This window comes from Sardina pilchardus, chromosome 15 (genome assembly GCF_963854185.1).
Source record: "Sardina pilchardus chromosome 15, fSarPil1.1, whole genome shotgun sequence".
Lineage (NCBI taxonomy): Eukaryota > Metazoa > Chordata > Actinopteri > Clupeiformes > Clupeidae > Sardina > Sardina pilchardus.
In genome coordinates, this window is record NC_085008.1 from 1,938,323 (window position 1) to 1,950,822 (window position 12,500).

At 47.3% G+C, this 12,500-nt stretch overlaps 1 protein-coding gene across 1 annotated transcript in view; it reads left to right on the forward strand.

The window, feature by feature from the left end:
- Positions 1-12,500, forward strand: part of xpr1a (xenotropic and polytropic retrovirus receptor 1a) — an 82,626-nt gene that overhangs the window by 55,131 nt on the left and 14,995 nt on the right. The window contains exons 4-9 of the mRNA XM_062556349.1: positions 613-836; positions 1,321-1,470; positions 2,422-2,505; positions 4,340-4,421; positions 5,186-5,379; positions 6,782-6,961. Coding sequence (XP_062412333.1) covers positions 613-836; positions 1,321-1,470; positions 2,422-2,505; positions 4,340-4,421; positions 5,186-5,379; positions 6,782-6,961 — 914 coding nt within the window. The remainder of the gene's footprint in view (positions 1-612; positions 837-1,320; positions 1,471-2,421; positions 2,506-4,339; positions 4,422-5,185; positions 5,380-6,781; positions 6,962-12,500) is intronic.

Below are 12,500 nucleotides of genomic sequence, written 5' to 3' on the forward strand. Positions count from 1 at the left end.
AGCTTCATGCCCAGCTGTTGCCCTTTGACCACCTGAGAGTGACCTCTGGGTTAGCACCATGCCTTCCTGCGGTGTGTCAAGGTCATGACCTCTGGGTTAGCACCATGCCTTCCTGCAGTGTGTCAAGGTCATGACCTCTGGGTTAGCACCATGCCTTCCTGCGGTGTGTTAAGGTCACAACCTCTGACCTCTGGGTTAGCACCATGCCTTCCTGCGGTGTGTCTAGTCATGTTTTTTGTGTTCACACCCAGCTGGTTTGTTGTTTATGGCCTTTGGGTGAGCACTTCTCTTCTCTGAATATTCAGCTCAGTGCCTCAGTGTGTGTGTGTGTGTGGTCATATGCGGTGGTCTGACCCCTGTTCCCCCGGTGTGTGTGTGTGTGTGTGTGTGTGTGTGTTTGTGTGTGTGTGTGTGTGTGTGTGTCCTGTGTGTCCTGTGTGTGTGTGTGTGTGTGTGTGGTAATATGCTGTGGTCTGACCCCTGTTCCTCCGGTGTGTGTGTGTGTGTGTTCATATGCGGTGGTCTGACCCCTGTTCCCCCGGTGTGTGTGTGTGTGGTGACATACGGTGTTCTGACCCCTGTTCCCCCGGTGTGTGTGTGTGTGTCCTGCAGAGAAGCTGGCCGAGGCCCAGAGGCGCTTCGCCACGCTGCAGAATGAGCTGCAGTCGTCTCTGGACGCGCAGCGTGAGAGCAACGCCCCGGCCGGCCTGCGCCGCCGCCACAAGGTCGTCTTCCAGCTGTCGCACGAGGAGCGCAACCACCACCGCAACCTCAAGGACCTCAAGCTGGCCTTCAGCGAGTTCTACCTGAGCCTCATCCTCCTGCAGAACTACCAGGTGAGCTCTACCCGACAACTACCTGGTGCGTTCTATCTATCAGGTGAGCTCTACCTGAGAACTACCAGGTGAGCTCTAGCCGAGAACTACTAGGTGCGTTCTACCTGAGAACTACCAGGTGCGTTCTAACTGAGAACTGTCTGGTGAGTTCTACTTGAGAACTACCAGGTGCGTTCTATCTATGAATTACCAGGTGAGTTCTACCTATGAACTGCCAGGTGGGTTCTACCTGAGAACTACCAGGTGAGCTCTACCCACCAGGTGAGCCTCCTCCTCCTGCAGACCCAGCAGATTGTAGAAGGTGAATTGTACCTTCGTCTCGCCTCTCGCCCTCTTTGCATCCCCACTGTTGTGTGTTGTGTCATGTTGTGGAATCTGAACATCACTGACATCCTCTTCCTCTCTCTCTCCATCTCCCTCTCTCACTCTCTCCTTCTCCTTCTCCCTCTCCCTCTCCCTCTCCCTCTCTCTCTCCCCCCTGTAGAACCTGAACTTCACAGGGTTCCGTAAGATCCTGAAGAAGCATGATAAGATCCTGGAGACGACGCGCGGGGCCGACTGGCGTGTGGGGCAGGTGGAGGTGGCGCCATTCTACACCTGCAAGAAGATCACGCAGCTCATCACCGAGACCGAGGTGCGCCCACACTGAGAGCTGACTGTGTGTGTGTGTGTGTGTGTGTGTGTGTGTGTGTGTGGTACTCCCACACTGAGAGCTGACTGTGTGTGTGTGTGTGTGTGTGTGTGTGTGTGTGTGTGTGTGTGTGTGTGTGTGTGTGTGTGTGGTACTCCCACACTGAGAGCCACTGAGAGCTGACCATGCATGAAATATGTCTGTCCACAATTTTATATTCTAATAACTTGTCTAATATTGCCCTTAAAGCCAAAATAAGAAATTAAAGGGATAGTTCGGATTTTAAGACACGAAGTTGTATGGGTTCCCTGTCAGCAACGTAGTGCATCAGCACTGACTTACCCCCGACAGCGTCCTGTGAGCCGAGATCCAGCCGGTTTTTGATCGTTTTTGATGCCGGACTATTTTCTTCAGCAAGTTTCTGGGGTCACGAAAGTAAAGTGTTTTTCTTCTCAAAACCATATGCGTTCAACAGAGTGATATATTTGCACCACAAAAACGTTGTCCAGCTGTCAGTAGCGCGCAGTGATAGGAATCGCGAAAAATAAGTAAGTGATAACGAGGTTTGAATTTTTCCTGGACAACGTTTTTGTGGTGCAAATATATCACTCTGTTGAACGCATATGGTTCTGAGAAGAAAAACACTTTACTTTCGTGACCCCAGAAACTTGCCGGACTACTTTCTTCAGCATCAAAAACGATCTAAAACCGGCTGGATCTCGGCTCACAGGACGCTGTCGGGGGTAAGTCAGTGCTGATGCACTACGTTGCTGACAGGGAACCCATACAACTTCGTGTCTTAAAATCCGAACTATCCCTTTAAGTAAAGGAAGATATTTGTATCCTAGAGATATGTAGAAGCAATGAATGTATTTCTTCTTCCTTTTGGGGTGTGTGTGTGTGTGTGTGTGTGTGTGTGTGTGTGTGTGTGTGTGTGTGTGTGTGTGTGTGTAGGCTCTGGTTACTACAGAGCTGGAGGGAGGGGATCGTCAGAGGGCCATGAAAAGACTGCGTGTCCCTCCCCTGGGGGCAGCACAGGTAAGCCCAGCCCATCACCACTATCCAACCAACCAGCAGACAGACAACCACATGTCAATCATCCACCAACCAATAAGCAGGCAGACAGCTGCATGTCATAAATCACTAGCCAATCAGCTGGCTAGCAGCCACTGTCCAATAACCAGCCAGCTAATCACCTGGCGGTGACCGTATGACCCCCTCACTATGACACTCGCTTTGGTCTTTTTATCTGGCTGGTGAGTTTTGTTTTACATTCTCACCGCTGGAGTAAACAAGAGCTGGAAGGTCGCATAGGACCTCCATAGCACTCATAGCACCTTTAAAGCACTCATGTGGTACTGGGCGTTTAGAAGTGCCAGCTAGTGGTTAAGGAATTATTAAGAACGGTTGAATTCGTAAGGCTCAAATATAGCCATGCGTCTGGAATATAGTCCTGTGTCTGTGTCCTGCTCTAGAATATAGTCCTGCGTCTGTGTCCTGCGTCTGTGTCCTGTGTCTGTGTCCTGTGTCTGTGTCCTGCGTCTGTGTCCTGCGTCTGTGTCCTGTACTGTACATGCGGCGCGTGACAAGAATTGTGTCATCTGTGCAGCGTGCGAGGGTGTTGTCCTCGACTCACGTAAATGTTCAGGGAGGAGTACTGTATGCCACTTCCTTTAGTCTTTCATACAGCATTGACCTCATTTTCAACTCTCTCTCTCACACACACACACTCACACACACACACACACACACACACACACACACACACACATGCACAGCAGGTATCAGGACACCCAGTCAGGATAAGGAGGAAGGCTCATTAATTTTGTGTGAGAGCGCAGAGCCCAGATAGGACTGGTCATTAGCCACACACACACACACACACACACACACACACACACACACTCCCAGACAGGGCCCATGCTAATTCAAGAGGCCAGTGTGCAGAGTGGCAGTAGTTATCAGTCAAAGGTGAATCAATCACTCGATCAATCACTCACTCACTCACTCACTCAGTCAATCTGTATTCATACAGCGCCCTGTCTCACAGCGTTAGAGCAGCACAAGGTGCTTAACAATAGCTCACCCAATAGAGTGGGAGGATTATAATATTGTTTTTTAATCGTTTAAACGTCTGTTTTGTCTGTAATTGTTTACTGTTTTGTCTGTCGGGTCCTGGCCTTTTGATTGTTTAGCACTTTGGTCAATTACTGTTGTTTTCAAAGCGCTTTATTAATGAAGCAGACCTGACTTGAGCTGATCAAGACTGTGACTCTAGCAGAAGAGGTAACCTTTAGAATAAACAGATGAACAGACAATAGAAGAGAATATGGTGAAAGCATGGGGCAGCCGTGGCCTACTGGTTAGGGCTTCGAGCTTGTAACCGGAGGGTCGCCGGTTCGGTCCCCGACTAGTCCACGGCTGAAGTGAGCAAGGCAAGTGAGCAAGGCACTTAACCCCTCACTGCTCCCCGAGCACCGCTGTTTGGGCAGGCAGCTCACTGCTCTGGGTTAGTGTGTGTTCACTGTGTGCTGTGTGTGTTCACTAATTGGGTTAAATGCAGAGACTGAATTTCCCTCACGGGATCAAAAAAGAATAGATTCGGCCCCAGTCGTGGCGCGACTGGCTGGGGCACCTGCACCGCACGCCGGCGACCCGGGTTCGATTCCCGCCCCGTGGTCCTTTCCGGATCCCACCCCTACTCTCTCTCCCACTCGCTTCCTGTCACTCTACACTGTCCTGTCACATTAAAAAGGCATAAAAAAGCCCAAACAATATACTTAAAAAAAAAAAAAAAAAAAAAAAGAATAGGTTCTATTCTTCTATGAAGTGCTGATGTGTGATGTCCGGTCGTCTGCTGTTCTCTCTGCAGCCTGCGCTGGCCTGGACCACGTTCCGTGTCGGACTCTACTGCGGAGTGTTCATCGTCCTCGCCGTGGCCTTCCTGCTCACGGGTAATGCCTCCTCCACTCCCTGTGTGTGTGTGTGTGTGTGTGTGTGTGTGTGTGTGTGTGCGTCTGTGTGCGTGTGTGTGTGTGTGTGTGTGTGTGTGTGTGTGTGTGTACTGTGTGTGTGTGTGTGTGTGCGTGTAGGCTCTGGCTACTAGAACAGGAGGGAGGGTAAAGCCTTCTCCACAGCCCTATCTTCCTATCTCGTTAGGAACACGGAGGAAAATAAAGATGTCCGCTCCCTCCACAGTCCTCTCTCGTTAGGAACACGGAGGAAAATAAAGATGTCCGCTCCCTCCACAGTCCTATCTCGTTAGGAACACGAGAGGAAAATAAAGATGTCCGCTCCTGGGGAATTAAACATCGGCCTTTGAATTATAATGATGTTGAAACTGTTTGAACTTGGGGTTAATTTCTCTAGCATTTCCAGACGCTTTCTAATTTAATAAAAACCCACACTCTGCCCTCGGTTAGAGTCTTTCTGGAAAACATATTCAATTTGATGTAATGTCTAACCATTTCCTTATCGTATTTCCTTCCAGAAACAGTTTTTGAGGCTTTCTGGGATTTCTTGTAGAGTGCGATTTGGACTCTGTAGTTCTTGAATTCAGTGTTCAATTTTAACTCTCTTCATTCATATGACAGTAGAAGCCTAAATTGAGTAAATCATTGGAGCCCGTCGAGCTGGCGGTGATAACGAGAGGATGTGTTGTGTGTGTGTGTGTGTGTGTGTGTGTGTGTGTGTGTGTGTGTGTGTGTCGGCTCCACAGGTGTGGTGTTCCTAGGCGGCACGAAAAAGAACATCTGGCCGCTGGTGCGCATGTACCGCGGCGGCTTCCTGCTCATCGAGTTCCTCTTCCTGCTGGGCATCAACACCTACGGCTGGAGGCAGGCCGGCGTCAACCACGTGCTCATCTTCGAGCTCAACCCCCGCAACAACCTCTCGCATCAGCACCTGTTCGAGGTGAGACACACACACACACACACACACACACACACACACACACACACACTCACACTCACACACACACATACACACACACACACACTCACACACTCACACACACACATACACACACACACAAGCACACACACACACACACACTCACACACACACATACACACACGCACTCACACACACACACACACACACACACAAGCACACACACACAAGCACGCGCGCAGGGAAAAGGCCAAGTGCCACGCTCCGCACAGTCTAACATATATAGCTACTAAATATACTGTACTATGTGCAGTATGATCAAATATATGCAGTTTAAGGTGGGGGATACATGCAGAGATGAGAAAAAGGGAAAAGGCTGAAATAAATATCTTCTAAGTGCCACTCTGTGCACAGTATGACATATGTACTGTAGCTACTAAATATATGCGGTGTAAGTTCTAGAGTATATGATAAAATATATGCATTGTTAGGTATAGAGTATATAATGATATGCATTCCAAGGAATAGAGTATATGATGATATATATGCAGTTTAATGTATTTATTGAGTATACGATGATATGTATATATGTATTGTAAGAGTACAGTATATGATGATATATATGCTCAAATATATGCAGTTTAAGGTGGGGAGTACATACTGAGATGAGGAAAAGGGAAAAGGCTGAAATAAATATCTTCTAAGTGCCATGCTGTACATTATAGCATAACATATAACATATAGCTACTAAATATATATGCATTATAAGGTATAGAGTACATGATGATGTACTGTAAGGTATATAGTTTATGATGACATATATCATAAGTTATGTGTTCTGGGGTTATTATGCTGCAAGCTGATGGAGATGCTAGAGATCTTTTGAGTCGTTCACAAGAGTTGAGGTTATTTTAGTAGCACACGGACACTAGTGTGGAATTCATACTGGGCTGAGAGCACTCGGAGGTGTAATTACTGTAAGATGATATGAATGCAATGAGAACTGTTGTTGATGCTATCAGCTGCACCGCTATCAACTGAGATGCCATCAGCAGGGCCATTAACAACATCTCTGACTGCACAAAAATCAATTATGATTGAGTCAGTTGAGTCCAGATGCTATAACTGTTATATATATGTGTGTGTGTGTGTGTGTGTGTGTGTGTGTGTGTGTGTGTGTCTGTGTCTGTGTCTGTGTCTGTGTGTGTGTGTGGGCATGTATGCGTGTGTGCGTGCGTGTATATTTCTTGTGTGTGTACGTCCTTGTGTGTGTGCCTCCTTGTGTGTGTACTTGTATGTGTGTGTACGTGTGTGTGTGCATGTGCGTGTGTGTGTGCGTGTATGTGTGTGTGTGTGTATGTATGTGTACGTGTGTGTGTGTGCGTGTGTGTGTGTGTGTGTGTGTGTGTCTCCCCACCCCCAGATCGCTGGTTTCCTGGGTGTGCTGTGGTGCATCAGCATCCTGTCCTGCCTGTACGCGGACTACACCTGGCTGCCCACGCAGGCCAACCCCCTCATCCTGTACGGCTTCATGCTGCTCTTCCTCATCAACCCCTTCAAGACCGGCTACTACAAGTCCCGCGTCTGGCTGCTCAAGCTGCTGGTGAGACTCCCGTGCTCCCCTCCCTCGGGAGCGTACCTATGTTCCCCAGGTCCTATGTTCCCCGGGTTCTATGTTCCCCACTTTGTATGGGACCGGGGAACATAGGACCCTTTTCCCCCTTAATTTCGGAAAGGGTCCTATGTTCCCCGGTTTTCCCAAAAAGGGTCCTATGTTCCCCGGTATGTATTGAAACCGGGGAACATAGGACCCTTTTGGGGAAAACCGGGGAACATAGGACCCGGGGAACATAGGGATGACCCCCCTCCCTCCAGGCTAGCACCAACGCTAGTCACACAGACTAGCACCAACGCTAGTCACACAGACTAGCACCAACACTCATCACACAGACTAGCACCAAAACTCATCACACAGGCTAGCACCAAAACTCATCACACAGACTAGCACCAACACTCATCACACAGGCTAGCACCAACACTCATCACAAGTGCTAATGATTCCATCCAGACCAACACCAGTACAGACAGACCCATGGACTTGTACTAGTGCGACTGACAGAGTTGCACTAAACTGACACAGACTTGCGCTAGTGTTAATGCCATAGAGTTGTAGCAGTGCTAGTGTTAATGCCATAGTGTTGTAGCAGTGCTAGTGTTAATGCCATAGTGTTGTAGCAGTGCTAGTGTTAATGCCATAGTGTTGTAGCAGTGCTAGTGTTAATGCCATAGAGTTGTAGCAGTGCTAGTGTTATTACTATAGAGTTGTAGCAGTGCTAGTGTTAATACTATAGAGTTGTAGCAGTGCTAGTGCTAATGCTATAGTGTTGTAGCAGTGCTAGTGTTATTACTATAGAGTTGTAGCAGTGCTAGTGCTAATGCTATAGTGTTGTAGCAGTGCTAGTGTTAATACTATAGAGTTGTAGCAGTGCTAGTGTTAATGCCATAGAGTTGTAGCAGTGCTAGTGTTATTACTATAGAGTTGTAGCAGTGCTAGTGTTAATGCCATAGTGTTGTAGCAGTGCTAGTGCTAATGCTATAGTGTTGTAGCAGTGCTAGTGTTAATACTATAGAGTTGTAGCAGTGCTAGTGTTAATGCCATAGAGTTGTAGCAGTGCTAGTGTTAATACTATAGAGTTGTAGCAGTGCTAGTGTTAATGCTATAGTGTTGTAGCAGTGCTAGTGTTATTACTATAGAGTTGTAGCATTGCTAGTGCTAATACTATAGTGTAGTAGCAGCGCTAAAGTACTGAACCAGACTTGCTGTAGTCTCTGAGTGTGTGCTGTATGTGGGTGTGTCCTGCAGCTGGGAGCAGGCACAGGAAATATGATCAGTTCAGCTGAATGAAACCAGGACAGAGCTGACAAGCTTCTCTTAAAGGGGAAGCACATAGCCTAATGTAGCCCAAAGCTTTCCTCCAAAAGCGGAAGCTTGTAGCCTAATGTACCCCAAAGCTTTCCTCTTAAATGTGCAATGTGTCTGTTATTCGGTCAAATTCTTCTTGATTCAAAACAAAGAGAACTTGTTTAAACCCCGTATTAGGTAATAGTCAGACTTCACGGAACAGATTATCTATACCATTTCCATACATTCTCCCCACTATGAAAAAGATCATTTGAACAGATATGGGAATGATATGAGGGATGTGGAACAGTTCTGTCTGTGTACCTGATCTTGACCTTGTTGACGTTCGTCCATGTTTGGCCAGCTGGCTACAGTAGCTGTATATCAGGCCTTTAAGGGCCAGATGAAAGGTTGGCTTCTTCAGCGCTTTAGCCTCAGCGGGTGAATATTTAACGCCATGAATGTAGTCGGATTAGTCATCAATGTGGTGAAAAAGCGGAAAACAATGATCTCAGCACCAGCTTAAGACTTCAGAGCGCACAGTAAGCTGTCTGCTCTGTACTTGAGCTGGTAAACAATTCTTTAACAGTCAGACTCAACTACAATCTCACACACACACACACACACACACAATCTCATGCACACACTGATGCTGACGCAGTGCATAAATTGGGTAGCATAAAGACAAGTGTGCTTTGAATAAAATCACAGTGTTAAAACCTGTTTTCTCTCACTCACACACACACACACACACACACACAATCCAGCTTGAGCTGTGCCAGTCACTAATCATATCTATCTATGTGTGCCCTGCATGTCTTTGTCTGATATTGGAGGATTGAGTGTGTGTGTGTGTGTGTGCGTGTGTGTGAGAGAGAGAGAGCGAGGGCAGAAGGACTGAGAGTGTGTGTGGATGTGTGTATGTGTGTATGTGTGCGAGAGAGAGAAGGAGGGAGAGAGAGAACTGAGAGAGTTCATGTGAGTGTGTGTGTGTGTGTGTGTGTGTGTGTGTGTGTGTGTGTGTGTGTGGCGGGGGAAGGTTCCTGCTGGGGATGCAGAGGGCAATGGGGTGATGGCAAATAGAATGCTGCAGGTCCCTGGGGACGAGGTGGCTGTGACTGTGCAATCATTACAGAGATAGATCCATCAACGCCTGCACACCACACACACACACACCACACACACACACACACACACACACACACACACACCACACACACCACTGCACAGCACAGGCGTAATTGGCCCTGACTACAGACACACAGCACACACACATACTGACACACACACAGACACTTAGACACACAGCACGCACACATACTGACACACACACAGACACTTAGACACACAGCACACACATATACACAGACACGCACACACACACACACACACACACACAATCACACACACTAAATCACCTAGATATTCTCACACCACACCTACACACACACACGCACACACACGCACACACACACACACACACACACACACACACACACACACACACACAGAGGGAGATGCCTCCCCCAAACAAGGCCGTATAGAGGCGCACACAGGTATTGATCCACTGATGCACATTTGAGTCGTGTGTCAGATCTGATCTGTGTCACGGCTCATTCAAAGCTAAACACATCTCATATCTCATCCATAGTGTCCAGTGTGTGTGTGTGTGTGTGTGTGTGTGTGTGTGTCTCGGCTCATTCAAAGCTAAACATATCTCATATCTCATCCATAGTGTCCAGTGTGTGTGTGTGTGTGTGTGTGTCTCGGCTCATTCAAAGCTAAGCATATCTCATATCTCATCCATAGAGCCCAGTGTGTGTGTGTGTGTGTTGGGGGGGGACTAGGCATATCTCATCCATAGTGCCCAGTGTGTGTGTGTGTGTCTCGGCTCATTCAAAGCTAAACGCATCTCATATCTCATCCATAGTGCCCAGTGTGTGCGTGTGTGTGTGTGTGTGTTGGGGGGGGGACTAGGCATATGTCATGCATAGTGTCCAGTGTGTGTGTGTGTGTGTGTTGGGGGGGGGGGGGGGGGGCTAGGCATATGTCATGCATAGTGTCCAGTGTGGGTCTGGACTGACAGGTAGAAATCTTTAATGAACCAGCGCTGGCAGCAGATCGATCCCCACTGGCCTTCAGCATGCACTGGGGGGCTACTTAAGAGGGACGCGCTCTGCATATATGACTACAGATCCAACAAGGGTTGGGGGGGGCTGGGGGGGTGTAGGTGGAATGGTATTATCAGTAAAGGTTGACGCCGCTAATGAGCAGAGGCCTCTGATTGGCCACTTAAGCTGTCAGTCACCTGGGTCGGTCCTCCTTGTTGCTGACGGAGAATGGTGATTGGCCACCAGATGAAGCCATTGACAGCAGCAGAGCCGTCCGCGGCGGCCATTTTCCTGTGGATGGACGGGCTCGTGTGAAAATGCCCTTGACCCAGAAAATTGCAGCACTTTGAAGCCCATATAACTCTATTGATCGTACTGAGTGTGTGTGTATGTTATGGGCGTGTGTGAGCAAGTGTGTGTAAATGTGTGTGTGTGTGTGTGTGTGTGTGTGTGTAGGTGTGTGTGTGTGTGTGGTGTGTGTGTGTGTGTGTAGGTGTCTGTGTGTGTGTGTGGTGTGTGTGTGTGTATGTGGCGTGTGTGTGTGTGTGTGTATGTGGCGTGTGTGTGTGTGTATGTGTGGTGTGTGTGCGTGCATGCATGCGCGCACGCGCGTGTGTGTGTGTGTGTGTGTGAGAGTTCTTGTGCCTGTGAACAAGCCCCAGCTGAGTCCTCATTAGTGTGCACATGCTCTGCCTTAATCAGCTCCTTCAGGGAGCCAGGACCACTGCTGCTCTTATCTGTCAAGCACAACTGTCCTCACACACACACACACACACACACACACACACACACACACGTACACACACACACACACACACACACACACACACACACACACACACACACGTACACACACACACACACACACACACGGACTCTGTTTTTACCTAATTGTGTGGCAGCCTAATTGAGTTGTTAGACATAGAGGCACGATAAAGATTACATGAGCAGGGGGGGAAATTAATTTCTGAGGCAGCAAGACTATTTGTATTTCTGAAACATGTATGACTGCAGCGCCTTCAGAGGAAGCTCTGTAGTGATATCCTGTAATATGCAGCCATATCATCACAGCTCTGTAGTGATATCCTGTAATATGGAGCCATATCTGCTCTGTAGTGATATCCTGTAATATGGAGCCATATCATCACAGCTCTGTAGTGATATCCTGTAATATGGAGCCGTATCATCACAGCTCTGTAGTGATATCCTGTAATATGGAGCCATATCATCACAGCTCTGTAGTGATATCCTGTAATATGCAGCCATATCATCACAGCTCTGTAGTGATATCCTGTAATATGGAGCCATATCATCACAGCTCTGTAGTGATATCCTGTAATATGGAGCCGTATCATCACAGCTCTGTAGTGATATCCTGTAATATGGAGCCGTATCATCACAGCTCTGTAGTGATATCCTGTAATATGGAGCCGTATCATCACAGCTCTGTAGTGATATCCTGTAATATGCAGCCGTATCATCACAGCTCTGTAGTGATATCCTGTAATATGCAGCCATATCATCACAGCTCTGTAGTGATATCCTGTAATATGCAGCCATATCATCACAGCTCTGTAGTGATATCCTGTAATATGGAGCCATATCATCACAGCTCTGTAGTGATATCCTGTAATATGGAGCCATATCATCACAGCTCTGTAGTGATATCCTGTAATATGGAGCCGTATCATCACAGCTCTGTAGTGATATCCTGTAATATGGAGCCATATCATCACTCTGTAGTGATATCCTGTAATATGGAGCCATATTATCTGCTCTGTAGTGATATCCTGTAATATGGAGCCAAATCACTCTGTAGTGATATCCTGTAATATGGAGCCATATTACTCTGTAGTGATATCCTGTAATATGCAGCCGTATTATCACTCTGATATCCTGTAATATGGAGCCATATTACTACAGAGCAGAGACATGCAAGAGACGTGCTTATAAAGTGTTTACATGTATCCTATACTATACTATACTATATTATATTATACAGTACTATACTATATTATACTATACTACACTATACTATACAGTACAGTACTATACTACACTATACTGTACTACTATATGCCATACTTATAGTGTGTTTGTATTGTAGCTTGATTCTGTAAGTGTATTAA